The sequence below is a fragment of the Biomphalaria glabrata genome, chromosome 7, assembly GCF_947242115.1.
Source record: "Biomphalaria glabrata chromosome 7, xgBioGlab47.1, whole genome shotgun sequence".
Lineage (NCBI taxonomy): Eukaryota > Metazoa > Mollusca > Gastropoda > Planorbidae > Biomphalaria > Biomphalaria glabrata.
In genome coordinates, this window is record NC_074717.1 from 46,328,771 (window position 1) to 46,350,887 (window position 22,117).

Genomic DNA, 22,117 nt, shown 5'->3' on the forward strand with positions numbered 1-22,117 from the left:
TGTAATCGAACTGAATTTCCATTGGATTGAATCAATAAAAAATTATCTTATCTTATCTTATAAATAATGAATATGTTGTCTGCTTACAATTGAGGCTCTGTTCGGGTAGAGTTCGTCTCATTGCGTCATAATGAATATTGATATTATATATTTTTGCCTTATGTTGCAATCTAAAAGTAGCACAATAAAATGTCCAAAATGTGATTTCAAAAAAGGGTAAACATTATTTGAATATCAACGTTTTAGTTCTAAAGTCATTTACTTGCTATACAAATTTAAAAGTAAAGTTCCCCTTTCCACTTGCGATCACGGCGCCTCCTCGCAAGTAACATACATTGGCCTGTCATTGCTACACATTGACCTGTCATTGCTACGCATTGGCCTGTCATTGCTACACATTGACCCGTTATTGCGACACATTGGCCCGTCATTGCTACACATTGACCCGTCATTGCTACACATTGACCCGTCATTGCGACACATTGGCCCGTCATTGCTACACATTGGCCCGTCATTGCTACACATTGACCTGTCATTGCTATACATTGGCCTGTCATTGCTACACATTGACCTGTCATTGCTACACATTGGCCTGTCATTGCTACACATTGACCTGTCATTGCTACACATTGACCTGTCATTGCTACACATTGGCCCGTCATTGCTACACATTGACCCGTCATTGCTACACATTGGCCTGTCATTGCTATACATTGGCCTGTCATTGCTACGCATTGGCCTGTCATTGCTACACATGGACCCGTCATTGCGACACATTGGCCCGTCATTGCTACACATTGACCCGTCATTGCTACACATTGGCCTGTCATTGCTATACATTGGCCTGTCATTGCTACACATTGACCTGTCATTGCTATACATTGGCCTGTCATTGCTACCCATTGACCTGTCATTGCTACACATTGGCCTGTCATTGCTACACATTGACCCGTCATTGCTACACATTGGCCTGTCATTGCTACACATTGGCCTGTCATTGATACACATTAGCCTGTCATTGCTACACATTGGCCCGTCATTGCGACACATTGGCCCATCATTGCTACACATTGACCCGTCATTGCTACATATTGGCCTGTCATGGCTACACATTGGCCTGTCATTGCTACACATTGACCCGTCATTGCTACACATTGACCCGTCATTTATACACATTGGCCTGTCATTGCTACACATTGGCTCGTCATTGCTACACATTGACCTGTCATTTATACACATTGGCCTGTCATTGCTACACATTGACCCGTCATTGCTACACATTGACCTGTCATTGCTACACATTGACCCGTCATTGCTACACATTGGCCTATCATTGCTACACATAGACCTATCATTGCTACACATAGACCTGTCATTGCTACATATGACCTGTCATTTCAACACATTGACTTGCTACGGACACAACGTGACCAGTCATTGAGATACACTGCCTTATCATTGCTACACGGAGAGTTTGTTTTAACATTTGCAGAAGCTAGAAGGATGATACTTGTAGGCGTGGCTTTCACCTGTCAATCAAATGAAAGCAAGGGGAGTCGGGACACAGTCAAACTGTATAAAGCACAGAGTTAAGTTTTTGATTCTCTTTGACCAAAGAGTTACACGATGGTTCTGCGTTGCCAGTACAAAAACCAAATGTTGTCATGCAATATAAACACCTGCACAATAACAGGCCTATGTCCTACATACTAAGATGATAAACTTTGTGTTAATAAAATGTCCTACCTTGTCCTATTTAAAACATGCATTTTATACTGACATCTCAAACATTGTCCAACATGCATACGTCTTTCATTGACTTATTTACTCAAATGTCCTAGATTTTCCTATATACTAATTTTGTACATTATATATAACCTAAAATGTCCTATAGTGTCTGTCACGACTTTATTATTAAGTACAACGTGACTATGGTCGGACATCATCGAGTGCGCGTAGCGATCCTGTGTGTAGGGCCGTGTTCAGATCCTCTTCGTGCAAGACAAAAACAACTGTGTCTAATTTACAACGATATACTAAGGCTTGTCCTCGAGTCCGAAGATTAGTGAGGAGTGCAGTATTTCCCGTGGTTGCGCAGCCCCAGCTGTGACTTACATAAATCTGCAACATCCACGGCAAGCATAACCATGGTCCGTAGGTGGTCGATTAAGATTTTATTATCGCCGTCTGCGTTTGTCCTCGGCAGCGGGTTTTCTTTTGGTCTCAAAGGTGTATCCCGTGGCCTTCGTGAGTGACCTCCAGCTGTCTCGTTCTGAGACCGCATGCAACCAGGTGCTCTCTTCCATGTCAGACAAGGAAAGTTGACGCCTAAGCTGGTCTTTGAAGCGTTTCCGTGGGGCGCCTCTGTTACGTCGACCACCTTCGAAGCAGGACGTTTTGGCGCCGCCGTTTTGGCGCCGCCGTTTTGGCGCGAAGGTCGTTTTGGCGCGAACCGTTTTGGCGACGGGACGTTTTGGCGCGAAATACATTATGTACGTTTATTGTATTATTTCTTTTAAAAGAATTACTCATATCTATGTTTTGCATGAGTGTTTGTGTTAAAACATATTTTTCACGTACTAAATGTAAATGTGTTTGTTTTTCACATCATTTTCTTTAATAAACATTTTGGCTTGTGTATGTGTGTTTATTAAGAGGCACACTTTTATTTTCAAAAACGTTTTTAAGATATTACTTTAAAATTAAAAACAAAATGAAACTATGATAGACTAAAAATTGATGCATTTATTTGTTTACATTAACATTGGTTTGTTTAATGACTGTATGGTATCTCCAGCTATACATACCAAACACTTGCTAATAATAAGTAAAAAAATAATACATGTACCATGTTTCTCAAAATATTTTAAGTTAAGTATACATAGACACCATGGTTATTTGCCTAAGTCGCTGGAATTCAAGGGTTCATTAAAAAAAAGCTACGTGCTTATTAAATTATCGTCAAATGATATCTCGCGCCAAAACGTCCCGTCGCCAAAACGGCTCGCGCCAAAACGTCCCGTCGCCAAAACGGCTCGCGCCAAAACGTCCCGTCGCCAAAACGGCGGCGCCAAAACGGCGGCGCCAAAACGTCACGTACCGGACCACCTTTTAGCTCACCGATATAGTCCCATATTAACAGACATGAAGTTTATTGCACGAAAAAACATTAAGTAAGATTATACGACTCTCCAGCTGTCCTCGTTCGATGCGTATAATGAACTCGTGAAGTAGTACACTAGTCCAAAGCAGTCATTAGTACTTTGAAAGAACGGAAATCAAGTAAAAATCTGGCGATGTAACAAGTCGACTCAAAACATGCGTCTATTTCCCAACCAGGACTTCAGAGAAACTCACTTTTAAAAGTCTTCCCATCAACCCCTTACATCAGCACATCACGTGTCCTAATGGAGCAGCGTAGCTATGGTTAGGTGGAATGGTGTGGAGAATTAGAAAATCTCCCCGGGCCCTCACTTGAGGGGGGCCCCCACTTGAGGGGAGGCCCCAAATGAGTGTTCGAGATTTTTTTTTACATTAAATATTAACTATTACGCCATTATCTCATGTCATGACGTCGACTGTCAAAATGCAGGGGCCGCCAAAGAGGTCAAGTCTCAGGGCCCCAAAATGATGCAAATTCCTAGCTACGTCACTGCCCTAATGTATCATCTTGACATTTACTCTCCTGTCACAAATGAGGCTGTCACAGTGCCATACATCCTATTACATGATTTACAAAGTCCACCGGTCCATCATAGACTGAATAGTTCTGCAAATTAACATGTCCAAAGTGTCCTTAGTAATGTCCTAGACCAGGGGTTCTCAACCTGTGGTTCGCAACCCCCTTGGGGGTCGAGACCCGATTTGCCAGGGGTCGCCTAAGACCATCGAAAATATGGATTGTTATTGTCTATTCTTCTATTGCTGTATGTGTGTGTGTGTGCGGGGGTCGCGGAAGAGTGGGGGATTGTAAAAAGGGGTCGCCGAGCATAAAAGGTTGAGAACCGCTGTCCTAGACGCTAACCAGTGACATTTATATTTCAGTTCCCGGAGTCAGAGATGAGAAAGATGCTCTACCTGTATGTTCCCCCTGTCCTCATCATCATAGGAACATTAGGGAACACGTTCTCTTTCATCATCCTCAGAAGGAAGCAAATGTTGAAAGTATCTTCTTACTTGTATCTAGGTAAGTGATGTCTTAACTTGTATCTAGGTAAGTGATGTCTTAACTTGTTTCTAGGTAAGTGATGCCCTACTTGTATCTAGTTAAGCGTACAAATCAACGGGCGTAGCCGGTGGTGTAATTGTAGTATAAATATAAAAATAAGGAGTTTAGAATTTGTATCATCGCTTAAATCTTTTCTTTGATTTTGGACAAAAATTATCTGACATTGAAATGACATTGAAATGACAGTGGGTCTATAGGTCATGGACAGGAAAGAGACGATAATATATTCATAAATATTGGGTCAACATAGGATGGACTGACTCATGATAAACAATATATAGTTAGGGATCTATTCAACGGGCGTAGCCGGTGGTGTAATTCTAGTATAAATATCATAAGAAGTTTAGAATTTATATTATCGCTTAAATTTTTTCTTTGAGTTTGGACAAAAAAATAATCTGACCTTGAAATGACATTGAAATGACATTGGGTCAATAGGTCATGGGCTGGAACGAGAGACGATAATATATTCATAAATATTGGGTCAACATAGGATGGACTGACGAAATAACTAATAGAGGAATTTCCATATCTCTGCATTCACTCTCTCTCTCTCTATTTCTCTCTCTTTCTCTCTCTCACACACACAGACACGCACACTAGAGAAAGACGAGAAAAAGGGGAGAGAAAAAAATTATGGGATATTTTTTTTAAAGAGACGATTAAGGCAACCCCCGGATGAGTTGCGGGAGGTTGTATTTAGCTGGGAGCGGTGGAAGAATGGAGTTACTTGGTGGATCACAAGAGATGCAATAATCTCTGGAACAGCTGAAGAGAAAATATTTCTTTAACTCTAATAGATCAAACGATCAATGCTCGGTTTGTGCTGCGCTTCTTTTTTTAGCCTGTGTAGTTTGTAAATCTTTGTAGCGATATTTCTTTTCGTTTTCCATCATAATTTACTTTTTTATTGATTCCTTTTTTTTTTCTTCCTTGTTTCATTTTTTGATTATTTTAAGTTTCGTTTCGTTGTTTTTCCTCAAGATTCTTTTTTTTTTTATATTTAGACTTTCTAATCCTCAATCATTTTATAGTTTTCATTTTTAAGAATAAAATTTTTTTAGAATCTAGTGGGAGTAAAGAGTGAGACAGAGAGAAAGACAGAGAGAGAGAGAGAGACAGAGACATTGAGAGACAGAGAGAGAGACACACACACAGAGACACACGTAGAGAGAGAAAGACGTAGATAGAGAGAGAGAGACACACACACACACATGGAGAGAGAGACAGGGAGAGAGACACAAGAGAGACAGAGATAAAAGTAAACAATTAGAGATTGATTGTAAGATAAGATAAGATAATGACAGAAAAAGATAGAGAGAAGGTGAAAAAAAAAAGATACAAGACAGAGAGAAAAAGAGAAAAAAATGCAAGACGATACCTTCACATATATTTATCTTACATAGGTTAGGTTTAGTATAAGATAAGGGTTAGTATAAGGTTTTTTTTCAACAATGGTTTTACAGAAGCTTCTTCTGCACACACAATTTCACACTGAGACAAAACTACAAACACAATTGCACACAAACAACTACACACACGAGTGCACACACACACACACACACATACACGCACAACTACAAAAACACACGTATTCATACACTCACACACCTACACACACAAGTGTAATAGCCCAAGACTGATACTTTAATCTTAACATTACTGAAGTTCAATAAGCAACGCCTCTGTAAGATCAACATGTAACTTTACATATCTCAAGCAACGCCTCTGTAAGATCAACATGTATCTTTACAACGCCTCTGTAAAACCAACATGTATCTTTACAACGCCTCTGTAAGATCAACATGTAACTTTAAAGATCCCAAGCAACGCCTCTGTAAGATCAACATGTATCTTTACAACGCCTCTGTAAGATCAACATGTATCTTTACAACGCCTCTGTAAGATCAACATGTATCTTTACAACGCCTCTGTAAGATCAACATGTATCTTTACAACGCCTCTGTAAGATCAACATGTATCTTTACAACGCCTCTGTAAGGTCAACATGTATCTTTACAACGCCTCTGTAAGATCAACATGTATCTTTACAACGCCTCTGTAAGGTCAACATGTATCTTTACAACGCCTCTGTAAGATCAACATGTATCTTTACAACGCCTCTGTAAGATCAACATGTATCTTTACAACGCCTCTGTAAGATCAACATGTATCTTTACAACGCCTCTGTAAGATCAACATGTATCTTTACAACGCCTCTGTAAGATCAACATGTATCTTTACAACGCCTCTGTAAGATCAACATGTATCTTTACAACGCCTCTGTAAGATCAACATGTATCTTTACAACGCCTCTGTAAGATCAACATGTATCTTTACAACGCCTCTGTAAGATCAACATGTAACTTTAAAGATCCCAAGCAACGCCTCTGTAAGATCAACATGTATCTTTACAACGCCTCTGTAAGATCAACATGTATCTTTACAACGCCTCTGTAAGATCAACATGTAACTTTAAAGATCCCAAGCAACGCCTCTGTAAGATCAACATGTATCTTTACAACGCCTCTGTAAGATCAACATGTATCTTTACAACGCCTCTGTAAGATCAACATGTATCTTTACAACGCCTCTGTAAGATCAACATGTATCTTTACAACGCCTCTGTAAGATCAACATGTATCTTTACAACGCCTCTGTAAGATCAACATGTATCTTTACAACGCCTCTGTAAGATCAACATGTATCTTTACAACGCCTCTGTAAGGTCAACATGTATCTTTACAACGCCTCTGTAAGATCAACATGTATCTTTACAACGCCTCTGTAAGATCAACATGTATCTTTACAACGCCTCTGTAAGATCAACATGTATCTTTACAACGCCTCTGTAAGATCAACATGTATCTTTACAACGCCTCTGTAAGATCAACATGTATCTTTACAACGCCTCTGTAAGATCAACATGTATCTTTACAACGCCTCTGTAAAACCAACATGTAACTTTAAAGATCCCAAGCAACGCCTCTGTAAGATCAACATGTATCTTTAAAACGCCTCTGTAAGATCAACATGTAACTTTACAGGTCTCAAGCAAACGCCTCTGTAAAATCAACATGTAACTTTACAGATCTCAAGCAAACCCCTCTTTAAAATAACGTTTATTAATTCAAACAATATTTCTAAAATACCTGCTCAGCAAATATTGTTTCGTTCGCGCAATGTTCAAATTTAAAGAATCCAGTTTTTTTATTTGTTTCAATTAATTTGCTACGAGATCAAAAAATGAAAAGGTTTCCCTGTTGTAATATGTTACATTTGGTCTGAAATGTCTCGTGTTTAACCCTTAAAATGCTGAGCTGTTTTAGAAGGAGTGCATACAAAATGGAATTACAATTCTGATGTTTACAGGCCAAACTACCACACGCGTTTTAAGGGTTAAAAGTTTGACTAGAGTCTTCTTCAGCTTTGCAGTCTATGCCTGCGCTTGTTCCAAGCGTCTAATCATCACCTCTCTTATTCTAAGCATGATCAACAGAATCAAATTTCACGTCTTAAAATAAATTTACAACAGATGTAGAGTTCAAGGACATCCGGAGAAGACATCGACCGCCATTTTTATTCTATTTTCCCCCCTCTTTTTTTTTTAATTGGGTTGTCCAAAAAATGAGTTTATATAACACACTACACAGAGTCTTACAGTAATCCAGGTACATTTCCGTAAGACAAACATCTCATGCGAATTGGACACTAGACGTGCACAGATTACTGTAAAACTGCAATTCTTCTCGTGTTTTGGAAAGCTTCTCCAAAATCATAACTCAAACAAAATTGATCCTAATTTTTTTAGGCGCTGTCTGATCGTCTGTTCTTACTCAGGCTAAAGCTTTTAGATCTGCTTTTAATGTACAGAGAGTTCTCTTTCCTTTTTTTTTTTATCTTTTAAATCTAATGTTTGCTGGCGAATAGGAAACTTTATAAAGACAGGGGGAAATAAGAAGTGAAAAGGGGAGAAAACTCTATGATATTTGTACACAACGGAGTAAAAAAAATAATGTATAGACGAAAAAAACATTCTTAATAACTAAAATCAATTAAGTTTTTTTGTCCTTAATTTATTTTATAAATATTTTTACCTTTTTTTTTTAAGTTTATGTAGGGTTTTTGTGTGTGTGTGTTTCTTAAAAGAAAAAGTAAAGCATATGTACATTATAGCAAGAGTGGGATACTTGTAACCTGCCACGTAATCGATATGTGAAATTAGTAATATAGTTTCTGATCAATAATGATCATGGTTAACGAGGGTGCCATGTGGCCAGCACAACGACCAACCGATTTTATTTTTTTCCAAGTCATGTCAGGTACCCATTAGAGCTGGGTGGACTCAGAGGCGCCCTAAGGATCCCGAATTAAAAAATCCCGGTTTTCATTTGAACCCAGAACCCACGGTTCGAAAGACAAGTGTTTTACCTCTCAGCCACTGCGCCTCCAGAGTGTTTTAGGCAGCGTATCAAATTCTTAGCGTCAAACGTGAAATAAACGTGAACAGACTTTTAAAAAACAAAATGGAATGTAAGTTTGTATGAACAAATCTATACGGATGTCAACTTCATTGTAGATGTATGAAGAAACACGATCAATCATTTTTACAATTTAAACAAATTACAACTCACTCGAAAAATTACTAATTTCACGATTGTCTACCCTTTCTTAAAGTTCCACTGTTCTATTTATAAAGAGTACTACATCAGACTATTTAAAATCAGTGTCTATATACAGCATAACCAAACAAGTGATTCGTCCAGGACGTTTGGGCTAGGACGTAATAACCTTATTTCTGAAGAATCGTCCGAAATGTATAGAACAAACTGTCAAACGTCACATTGATTTTAGTCACACTGGACTTCGTCAAATCAAACTAAATCACACTTGACAAAGTCACATCGATTTAAGTCACCCTGGAGTATGCCACATCGATTTTCGTCACACTCGACTAAGTCACATCAAACTACGTCACATCGAACTTAGTCACACTGGACTACGTCACATCAAACTAAGTCACACTGGACTACGTCACATCAAAATAAGTCACACTGGACTACGTCACATCAAACTAAGTCACACTGGACTACGTCACATCAAAATAAGTCACACTGGACTACGTCACATCAAACTAAGTCACACTGGACTACGTCACATCAAAATAAGTCACTATGGACTAAGTCACATCAAAATAAGTCACACTGGACTACGGCACATCAAACTAAGTCACGCTGGACTACGTCACATCAAAATAAGTCACTATGGACTAAGTCACATCAAAATAAGTCACACTGGACTACGGCACATCAAACTAAGTCACGCTGGACTAAGTCACATCAAAGTCACACTAGACTATGTCACATCAAACTGTCACACTAGACTACGTAACATCAAAGTCACACTAGACTACGTCACATCAAACTAAGTCACAATAGACTACGTCACATCAAAGTCACACTAGACTACGTCACATCAAACTAAATCACGCTGGACTAAGTCACATCAAAGTCACAATGGACTACGTCACTTCAAACTAAGTCACGCTGGACTAAGTCACATCAAAGTCACACTAGACTATGTCACATCAAACTAAGTCACACTAGACTACGTAACATCAAAGTCACACTAGACTACGTCACATCAAACTAAGTCACAATAGACTACGTCACATCAAAGTCACACTAGACTACGTCACATCAAACTAAATCACGCTGGACTAAGTCACATCAAAGTCACAATGGACTACGTCACATCAAACTAAGTCACACTAAACTACGTCACATCAAACTAAGTCACACTAGACTGCGTCACATCAAACTAAATCACACTGGACTATGTCACATCTAAGTCACACTAGACTAGGTCACATCAAAGTCACACTGGACTACGTCACATCAAACTAAGTCATACTGGACTAGGTCACATCAAACTTGGTCACAATAGACTACGTCACATCAAACTAAGTCACACTGGACTAAGTCACATCAAACTAAGTCACGGAGTTACTTCTTGGTGTCGCTGGTTTGAGTCACTGGCTTGTGTTACTAGTTATTTTCCTTTGTTAGAGTCACTGGTTTGTATTGGTGATGTTTTATAGCGTTTATATAGAGCGTAGCTGTAAAGCTAGATCAAGCTCTGAGTTCTAGGGCCCAATCTCGTTTGTGTACTAGCGAAGGGGAGGCCCGGGGAGTTGGTATCTGTGCTGGCTTTAGGCAGCTCAGTAAACACAGGTCGTGTCGAGTCGGGTGTCGAACTTTGAGCCTCCTAAATAGGTAGCCAAGCCAAGGCTTAGGCTCTCGGCAGCGTTGGTTAGAGTCATTGGTTTGTATAGCTTTTTTTTTTTGTTGTTGGTTAGAGTCACTGGTCAATTTATTTTTTCTAATAGATTTGTCGATTTGCCTAAAAGACCGTATCCATGGCAGCGTCAGTATATGTCAGGACTGGGTTCTGGTCAGCCTGGGTCTCCTGTTTACTGTAGAGGAGAAGGGGGGCAATTCAGGTGGTTGATTTCAAAACTGTTATTGTTTTGGGTTGTTTTTATTTGGTGAGATGTTTTGTTGAACATAATGTAACTCATGATAAGGCAGTGTGTTTTTGTTCCTAGTCCAGGACAGTTGGACTTTTTGGATATATATAGTCTAAGTGTAGACTCTAACTATTTTTCTGTATTATAGTGAAAATAATGTAATTAAACATGTTATATGTCGGTAAAGTGGCATTCTGAATCTTATTTTGTCATTGTACGTGTCATTATGGTATTGTCCAGGACTTGGGTACATTTAGCATGACACATACATATATTAGTGGAAGAAGATCTTGACAGTATATAAATAGCTACCAATAAAAATCTTGGGATTAATTACCTCCTGTTGATGGAATATATGTCTTAAATGCATTTACTCTGGAAGATCAAATTCTTGAAATAAAAATATAGAATTCGTGTAAGCCAAGTTCACCAGTAATTTATTTTTAATTAAAGATTCTCTATTTCTTTATTTATTTTTTATTACATGGATCTGATTACTTACACTGGCTCTCATCTAGAGTCTTGATTATCTCTAGAAACATAAAGGAATTTTAATAAGGGAGAGAGAGAGAGACGTAGACAAAGAATGAGAGAGAGAGAGAGAGAGAGAGGCATAGGCAAAGAGAGAATGAGGGAGGGAGAGAGAAAGATAGACAAAGAATGAGAGAGAGAGACATAGAGAGAATGAGAGAGGGAGAGAGAAAGATAGACAAAGAATGAGAGAGAGAGACATAGAGAGAATGAGAGAGGGAGAGAGAAAGATAGACAAAGAATGAGAGAGAGAGAGAGAGAGAGAGAGGCATAGGCAAAGAGAGAATGAGGGAGGGAGAGAGAAAGATAGACAAAGAATGAGAGAGAGAGACATAGAGAGAATGAGAGAGGGAGAGAGAAAGATAGACAAAGAATGAGAGAGAGAGAAAGAGAGAATGAGAGAGGGAGAGAGTAAGATAGACAAAGAATGAAAGAGAGAGACATAGAGAGAATGAGAGAGGGAGAAAGAGAAAGATAGACAAAGAATGAGAGAGAGAGACAAAGAGAGAATGAGAGAGAAAGAGAAAGATAGACAAAGAATGAGAGAGAGAGAGAGAAAGAGACAAAGAGAGAATGAGAAAAAGAGAAACATAGACAAAAAATGAGAGAGAGAGAGACAAAGAGAGAATGAGAGAGAAAGATAGACAAAGAATGAGAGAGAGAGAAACAAAGAGAGAATGAGAGAAAGAGAAAGATAGACAAAGAATGAGAGAGAGAGAGAAACAAAGAGAGAATGAGAGAGAAAGATAGACAAAGAATGAGAGAGACAAAGAGAGAATGAGAAAGAGAGAAACATAGACAAAGAATGAGAGAGAGAGAGAGACAAAGAGAGAATGAGAAAGAGAGAAACATAGACAAAGAATGAGAGAGAGAGACAAAGAGAGAATGAGAAAGAGAGAAACATAGACAAAGAATGAGAGAGAGAGACAAAGAGAGAATGAGAAAGAGAGAAACATAGACAAAGAATGAGAGAGAGAGAGAGACAAAGAGAGAATGAGAGAGGGAGAGAGAAAGATAGACAAAGAATGAGAGAGAGAGAGAGAGAGAGAAAGAGACAAAGAGAGAATGAGAAAAAGAGAAACATAGACAAAAAATGAGAGAGAGAGAGACAAAGAGAGAATGAGAGAGAGAGAGACAAAGAGAGAATGAGAGAGGGAGAGAGAAAGATAGACTCACGAATGAAAGAAAGAAGAAGAAAAAAAACATAAATAAAATAAAACGCACACACTAAAAACTGCTCCTCTAAGGAGACAAAGATCTCCACAAATAAAATCCAGCCCTGATCATAAACACTTTACGACAAGCATCACCATTAAATGCATTGACATAACAAAATGGAGAAAGTTAACAACATAAAAAAACATAATCTCTAATCATAGACATAAATAAATATAGACTGGCCGATTAAAGAGTTTTATGAAACGAAAATTTGTAACTCGCAATTTTGTGTACTTTATTATACAGCATTTATGAGCAGTATAAAAGTGAAGTATTCATATCTATTTCAGCCACACACCTATATATATTGTAAATAAGGAGGCAGTGTAGTTTTGTTTAATCTCTAAGAATGAAGATCATACAATTTTTCATAGTTTTCGGAAATCCGAATACAATAGATATACATGTTTTCAAGTTACATGAAGTTACTTCCTTCGGCCAGTCTATATTTATTTATGTCTATGGTTCTAATTTGGTCAGAACAAAAGCAACAAAATAAAACTCTTCAATTTGTCCGCGAGTCTCATTTTTCTTCTTCCTGAACGTCAAGTTTTAATAAAACTGGAGACTGTAGACGAGCTTTGAGTTCACTATACACCTACGCTTCCTTGTTATTAGATCTAGACTGTAATAAACACATTTGTAACCTTATAATGTACTGAAACACCATAAGGGAATATATATATATATATATATATATATATATATATATATATATATATATATATATATATATATATATATAATATTGTTACGATTCTCTCTCTCCTATTCAGGCCTTCTGTAAACAACTGCTCAACACACAAGACATCAGTGATGGATTGCTTAACTTTTAACTACTAATTATAATAATAATAAATTAAACCTAAACGTAGTTAAAATACAATAAAAGTATACATTTTTACCCATATATATATATATTGCTGTCAGGCTTGCTCAGTGCGCTATGGTCCAATCTCTTTTGTGGACCAGAGGGTGGAGAGGGCTACCTTGATGAAGGATCCCGTGCTGCCTTTAGGCGCTCAGCGATCACGTTCGAGTCGGGATTCGAGCTCCAGCCCCTGGTTATGTAGCCAAGCTGTTTCGGCCTCTAAGCCACACATTTCACACATGTATATATATAGGCAAGACCTTATTCGGGGGTTCTGAACTGTATTCCCACGGGGTGCTCCGCAAAATAAAGGGAATAAAACTACTATTCATAGTTAAGTGAGAAAGGCATAAACATACATAAATAATTAAATATTACTATTATCATTTTATTGTTCCCTGTCTGTAAATGATACTCGGTGTGTAGTCGGCACCTAAGACTAAGACTAACACTGCTTTATTGATCCTTACGGAAATTTGTTGTGATTACAAGGACTCTTTTCTCATATAAAGACAACACAACATTAAAATACACATAAATACAACAGACAACATAAAGAGTTCATTCAGCGACTACACACAGGTATCTTGGTGCATTTCATGTTCCCTGATCAATGAGTGGCGGTGATAGAGTCTGACCGAGTGAGGTACGAACGAGTTTTTGTACCGCTCCGTTCTTGTTTTGATTGACAGCAGTCGCCCACTTCGCGACGACCTGGCGTAGTTCTGATGGAGCGGGTGGCCGTTGTCTTCCAAGATTTTTTCGATTTTTCTTAGGCACGTTTGTTCAAAAAGTTCCTTTAAATGTGGTAATGTTGTGAGTGTAATTTTTGATGCTTTTTTAATGATGTTTTCTAGACGTCGCAACTTTTTAGATGAGGCGTTGCCTTGCCAACAACTTATTCCGTATGTTAGCAGATCCGATTCTACCGTGAGAAAACGTCTAGTCAATGTAGAGTCAATCTGTTTCTAGAGCAACCATCTGATCAGCCTAACGGACAATAACATTTCTTTTCCTTCAGTCAAACCTTGCGTGCAGACGTTGCTATGTATTGGGGAAGTAAATACAGAACCCTTTTTATTACGCAACTGCATTTAAATGATACAGTAAATTTCCTGACTTTTATTAGCGGCCCCCGAAAGAGAAATAGACGCTGTTAGTTTTGAGTGGTCTGTCCGTCCGTCCGTCCGTCCGTCCGTCCCGTTTAGATCTCGTAAACTAGAAAAGATAGTGAAAATCCGACATCATATTTTAGACCTTTCAAAGTTCTTTAAGCGAAAAATTTAATTTTTAAAATCAACTATGCAAGCAGTTTTTTTCATTAAAATACACCACTTTTACAACTGCACAAATAACTCAAGGGATTTTTGGATTTGTTTTATTCTTGAGGCTTTGAATAAGAGATTGGCTTTTTACAATACAATTAGGTCAGTTAGATAATCATTACATGACATCAATTAGGCCAGGTTCACATATAACTTCACATTCACTTTCACCTATCCCTTGGTCTGCTGGACCGCTGGGGCACCACACAAGATCTGTCAACCTTCTTTCTCCATTCTTCTTTGTCATTTGCCTTTGATAGAATTTCATTCTGATTTTTTTTTCTGAAAACATCGAAACCTGCCCTTTTGCCTGCTTGGGTGGACCACTTCAGGGGCCGATTTTGAGTTTCTATATGGCTTCTCTCTGCAACCTTGTTATTTTTTAAATGCGTAATGTACGACTGCAGTGGGATATTTTTTTGGTAACACAAATATGCATATATTTGTATGTCTTCTTTTTTATAACGCTTTATATAGCGCAACTTTCATGCATAAATATAGCAATCTCAAAGTACCATGTTCCAGTATCGTACTTAAACTAGTGGGGGGGGGGGGGGGGTAGTGGGAATCTGGAAGAAAGTTATAGGTACTGCCTGAAGGCGCTCAGTAAACACAAGTCTGCTCGAGTCGGGGATTGAACTTCGGACCCTCTAGATGGGTAGACAAGTCCAATCGTATTTAGCCTCTCGCACACAAATAACAGTATATGTGTATTATTTGTTTTACAAAGCTTGTATCAACTCACTCTGTCTGTCCGTCTGTCTGGTAAAAACATATTTTTTCTCCCATTTCCCATTCTCGGATAACATTAAAATGTGCACAGTTGTATTCATTAGACCTGACAAGACAAGACAAGACAAGACATTAACAGTTAGTTAATTAGTTATTTTGGGATTAATAATTTGTTTGATTTAAAAAGAAGAGGCATAAATGCTACTCAATGAGAGATGTATGTATTATTACGTTGCTCACTATCCAGGCTCTCTGCAAACTGCACCACACGACACAACCAATCTAAAAAACTTGACAACTCTGGGCTCCAAAGTGACAGTAGCAGTTTAATTTCAAAAACAACACATTCAATACTGTACAATTGGCAATAACATTAACACTGACTGTACAAAAACCTGGCCTCTGTTCCGGACTGTCTACACACACCATGCTGGTTCTGACTTCGCCTTGTACTAGTCACATTGCGAGGTAACGTGAAGTCCTTTGACTCCCACACATTCGCTCTTATATAGGGTTCATTCAGGCCTTTTAAAACCGGATGGAACGTCTCTTGACCACTCTGGTTGATCACATTCGCCTTGACCTGCGTACGTAATATTTACACCACAGGTCATTCTCAAACTGAAGTGTACTGTCACTCGTCACGGTTGACCGCTCGTCTAGCGCTGGACTGAGGCGATAGGCGTAGTCTAAAACACACGCAGCACTGCCCCCATCTGTGTTACCACCAGGTTTATAACAATGTGTTTATATGCATGTGGCTTCAGTCCCCTGTTTACGTTTCGACATGTTTCTTTCTCCCACTTCCCATTCTCAGATTTAGTTAAAATTGTGCATAATTATTTATAGTCGATAACAATATACGAATCAATCCCAAACATTAACCATTTAGTTAATCATTTAATACTTGTTAATAAATTTTGTTTTTATATAGCAAAAAGGGAGCTAAAGCCTGTAATTATCAGATAATTGTCAGTAATTAGCGGTTCTTTCCCTTAGATAAGCTTTGTTGTTGTTTTTTAAAGTATTCTTCTGCTTGTTGTGGCTTCGGGTGTATCAACTAATAACAGATAACAGAAAACTTTTATCTTTATTTAAAAAAATATTCTTGTACATTACCACAATTAAATCTCTCTTTATAAGCATGCTATTATAATCTGTTCCTTTTTCTTGTGTCCTTTCTCTATTCAGCAGAAAGTTCTCACTTTTTCTTTATTTCAACGGTTATATTAACTCACTCTGTCTGTCTGTTTGTCTGTCTGTCTGGTACAAATCGTATACACGTTATTTTCTCCCACTTCCAATTCTCGGAATAAGTTGAAAACAAGTAGGCCTATTTATTGTTGAAGACAATGCACGAATAAATCAAAAATATTAACCAATTAGTTAATTAAGTAACGGTTATGAGTTGTTGTTTTTTTTTAAAGGAGATAAATCTTGCAGTATTGAGATATGACAGTAGCTGTGCGTTTATTTCCCTTCGTTTTAAAAATACTGTTTATAGTTTGCTTGTTTTAAATTTGTCAAGTCTTTGGACCTTGCGATTCGGTTCCAACTATGTGCTAAGTATTGGTCATTTTATCATAGATGTTTGGTTAGTAGATGGTCACTCTATGACAGTGATGCCCAACTGGTGGGGGTCACACACACGCGTTACGGGCCTCACAATATCGTCCAGTCCAACGGATTCATTATGTTGCGTGGTCGAAGCATCTAAGGCTGGACCGTGTCATGGACCGGATACTTCCCGCGGGCCATAAGTTGGGCGTCACATCTGATTCTATTGTGTCTTTCTTTCCCCTCAGCCTCGCTGGCCGTCATTGACACCTTTGTTCTGTATAACGGACTGCTGGTCATCTGGGTCCAGGAGCTAGGCTACCACATGAGGAACTGGAGCGATTGGCTGTGCAAGCCACTGGTCACTTTGGGCTACGTGGCCTCAGACTTCTCTGTTTGGCTCATCATAGCAGTGACTGTTGAAAGGTAATAGCTGTTAGCTGTGCCTTCATTAAGTACTGTAGAAAGATAATAGCTGTTAGCTGTGTCTTTATTAGATTCTAGAGTAGGTAATAACTGTTAAATTGATCTTTATTAGATTCTGTAGGAGGTAATATCTGTAAGCTGTTTCTTTATTAGATTGAGTTAGATGTGCTTAGAGTTAAATGTCAAAATGTCATAAATATATAATTATAATAAAAAATTGTTGAACGTGACGATATTGAGTTTTATATTCTCTCTCTCTGTGTGTCTCTCTCTTTTTCTATTTCAACTTCTCTCTCTCTCTCTCTCTCTCAACCACACTCTCTCTAACTCTCTCTCCCAGTCTCTCTCTCTCTCTCTCTTTCTCTCCAATTCTCTCTCTTTCTCTCCAATTCTCTCTCTTTCTCTCCAATTCTCTCTTTCAGACTTTCTCTCAACTTCTTTCTCATTCTCTCTCTCTCTCTCTATCTCTCTTTCTCTGTCTCTCTATCTATCTATCTATCTATCTATCTATCTATCTATCTATCTATCTATCTATCTATCTATCTATCTATATCTATATCTATATCAATATCTATCTATCTATCTATCTATCTATCTATCTATCTATCTATCTCTATCTATCTATCTATCTATCTATCTATTTCTTTATCTCTATCTATCTCTATCTCTCTATCTATCTATCTATCTATCTATCTATCTCTGTCTCTATCTATCTATCTCTATCTATCTATCTATCTATCTATATATTTCTTTATCTCTCTCTATCTATCTATCTCTCTCTATCTATCTATCTCTCTCTATATCTATCTATCTATCTATCTATCTATCTATTTCTTTATCTCTCTATCTATTTCTTTATCTCTCTATCTATCTCTCTCTCTCTCTCTCTCTCTCTCTCTATCTATCTATCTATCTATCTATCTATCTCTATCTATCTATCTATCTATCTATCTATCTATCTATCTATCTATCTATCTATCTATTTCTTTATCTCTCTATCTTTATCTCTCTATCTCTCTCTATCTATCTATCTATCTATCTATCTATCTCTATCTCTCTCTCTATCTATCTATCTCTCTATCTCTTTATCTCTCTACCTATCTATCTATCTGTCTGTCTGTCTGTCAGTTTATCTCTCTAACCCAAGTGGTTTCTAGTTCTCTTTAAATTTTCTCTTTCCTCTCACCCAGTTTCTTGGGTTTATTTTTTCACTTTCCAATTTTTTCCCTAAATTATTTTTTGTCTTCCCTTCGTATCTCAAAACTCCAAGGTCAAGGTCTTGGTCTAAATTTAACGTCCCAGTGCGCATGTCTATATTGATTTTTGCTACGTGAAGAATTTCATCAGTTGTTCTCCTTTTAATATATATTTTTTTTAAATTGCCTTATAAACTAAAAAGTGGAAATGAGAAATATAAGTGAACAATCAATAGTTAAAACGCTAACATTTCTTAAAAACTTAGCATGAGAAACATTTTAAGAAAACAATAAAGATTTTAAAGTAGGACATACAATAAAGCACAGATTTTAAAGTAGGACATACAATAAAACACAGATTTTAAAGTAGGACATACAATAAAACACAGATTTTAAAGTAGGACATACAATAAAGCACAGATTTTAAAGTAGGACATACAATAAAACACAGATTTTAAAGTAGGACATACAATAAAGCACAGATTTTAAAGTAGGACATACAAAAAGCACAGATTTTAAAGTAGGCCATACAATAAAACACAGATTTTAAAGTAGGACATACAATAAAACACAGATTTTAAAGTAGGACATACAATAAAACACAGATTTTAAAGTAGGACATACAATAAAGCACAGATTTTAAAGTAGGACATACAATAAAGCACAAATTTTAAAGTAGGACATACAATAAAGCACAGATTTTAAAGTAGGACATACAATAAAGCACAGATTTTAAAATTACATTACATTTTCAAATTCAGAAAGTTCGTTTCATAGAAACTGTGTCACATGACTTCGTCCTATTTTTGAAATGCGCCATCATCAGCGCTTAGTTTCGTTTTACCCGCCGTTCTGTTCGTGTCCGACTTAATGTGACGTCAAGTGACATACCTTGGTGACCAACCGTGTTACTTTAATCTCAGCATGCAAAGTTATAGTACCAGAAAATTAGCTATTGTCAAAAAAGTTATATCCCACAAAGTGATCAAGTTATAGCCCACTAAAATATTAATATGTAGCCACAAAGTGATCAAGCTATAGCCAACTAAAATATTGATATGTAGCCACAAAGTGATCAAGTTATAGCCCACAAACATATTGATTTGTAGCCACAAAGTGATCAAGTTATAGCCCACAAACATATTGATTTGTAGCCACAAAGTGATTAAGTTATAGCCCACAAACATATTGATTTGTAGCCACAAAGTCATCAAGTTATAGCCCACTAAAATATTGATTTGTAGCCACAAAGTGATCAAGTTATATCCCACTAAAATATTGATATGTAGCCACAAAGTGATCATGTTTTAGCCAACTAAAATATTGATATGTAGCCACAAAGTGATCAAGTGGAAACGGCCATACGAGAGTCCACCCATTGCACGGGCGGGGTTGTAATAAAGTCCCCACAAACATGTCACCAATCCATGCGCTGTTCCTCGAAGGGACCGCTACATAAATGGCGGATCCCGCACAGTTAGCTTGGTACATTGAAGGAAAATGGCAGAAGTCCCCGGTGCATTCTCGGCCTTCGGCCGTGTCTCTAGCCCACGTGTCGGGGTCGAACGCATCGGTCAACAGCAATGCCTTACATAGACATTGTCTAGGGTCTCTCACAAACAGAACTGTGTGTTCACACAGGTTTGTTTGTTTTTTACTGTTTGGCGTCCAAACAGGTTTTTTTTCAAACTTAGAGCTCGAAGAGCCTTCGGCTCAGCTCTTAGACATCAACAAGTTATAGCCCACTAAAATATTGATATGTAGCCACAAAGTGATCATGTTTTAGCCCACTAAAATATTGATATGTAGCCACAAAGTGATCATGTTTTAGTCCACAAAAATATTGATTTGTAGCCACAAAGTGATCAAGTTATAGCCTACAAATTGGATCAAGTGGTATAGTAATTAGTAATCGTGTATAAATTTGGTAAAACTAGGACCAAAGAACGGATGGTTTTCATGTTCGGTTTGCAGTTACTCCCATGTCCACTATACAGCTATAATAGTTCACCTTTCAGAAATTTTGATATATAGGGTAGATGATGTTAAGGTCAACTGTTTTCTTAGCCAACGGTTAAATACTAGGGTGTCATGAGGCCAGCACAACGACCAACCACATTTACTTTGCCCATTACAGCTAAATGAACTCTGGGGCGCCTCCTAAAGATTTTAACATTCATGATCACAGTCTTCACCGAGATTTGAACCTAGGTCCCCAGGGTCGGAAGCCAAGCGCTTAACTACTCAGCCACCGCGCACCTATTCAGCAATAATACTTATCTAAAACTTTTCGGAGAAAAAATTTAGACCTTTCGGTCGATGACTTGGTTACACAAAACCCTTATTAACCGTTGACTTTAAGAACATGTAGACTTTACATTATAAGTCTGTCTTAATCTCATAACCAGGTTTAGAAGAGAACTAGACTTAATAATTTAACGCTTAATGGTCCAGGAAGAGTTAGTGTCCTTGAATATATCATACTAGCCGAATATGACCCGCAGCCTGCGGGCCTTAGCTTGGGTATTATCTTATAAAATACAGAAGCTACTTCAAAAAAGAAAATGATTACGTCATACGTGTGTTCCTATTACATGTGCTGATCTAGTTGACCGGATTTAGATCTTTTTCAAACATGGCGATTGTTCCATTATCAATTTTTTAATATATTTTTCCACAAAAATGAAAGTAGAGTATGAAAATGGGTTTACCCGTTTAGACGAAATATTGATATCAAATATAAAATACTGTGAAAACGGGTTTACCCGATTTGTTCAAATGTTTTGTCTTTTAGCAGGATATATTTAGGTTGATTATTTTTTATATTTAAGGTCCTTCCAGTTGTGGGTGGGGCATTAAACATACACTACGGTCACCGCCATGATCTAAGGAACATTTATGTTAAGTTTTATGAATATTGGTCAAACTTTTTTATTTCTATGCGGAACATACATACATACATACATACATACATACATACATACATACATACGCCTTACTTTCTACTTTATATATTAGATAACATTGAAGTGACCACTGACCACTGTTGACCAAGTCTTGACTCTCTTCAGGTACATTGTCGTTTGTTTCCCCTTCCAAGCCAGCTCCATGTGTAATTTGTCCAGAGCCAAGAAGGTCATCGTGGGCATCTTCTTCATCATGCTGGCCCTCAACTTTCATTTCTTCTGGACAGTGGAGATTGATACGGTCAGTAGAGGCCTTTTTAATTTACATATTTCGGATGTTTTTTCAGATTTAAAAATTAGTACTTTCTGACCAAAAACTAAATCTAATTCTCTTTCTGAGTATTTTATTATTTTTTGTTTTTATATTATCTTTTTATCTTATATAATACAGACGTTACTTCAAAAAAGAAGATGATTACGTCCTACGCGTCATGCATTTAGTCATGCATATTAACCAATGACTTAAGTTCTGCCAAGTCACTGGTTTTCCTGGCTGGCTCAGGCAACCCATTCCATGCTCTAATAGCACTAGGGAAGA

General features: G+C 37.7%; 1 protein-coding gene across 2 annotated transcripts in view; it reads left to right on the plus strand.

The window, feature by feature from the left end:
- LOC106060506 (probable G-protein coupled receptor B0563.6) overlaps positions 1 to 22,117 on the plus strand; it is a 112,518-nt gene that overhangs the window by 68,271 nt on the left and 22,130 nt on the right. For both annotated transcript variants that reach the window (XM_056036495.1, XM_056036496.1), the window contains exons 2-4: positions 4,045 to 4,186; positions 17,240 to 17,417; positions 21,685 to 21,820. In XM_056036495.1, coding sequence (XP_055892470.1) covers positions 4,045 to 4,186; positions 17,240 to 17,417; positions 21,685 to 21,820 — 456 coding nt within the window. The remainder of the gene's footprint in view (positions 1 to 4,044; positions 4,187 to 17,239; positions 17,418 to 21,684; positions 21,821 to 22,117) is intronic.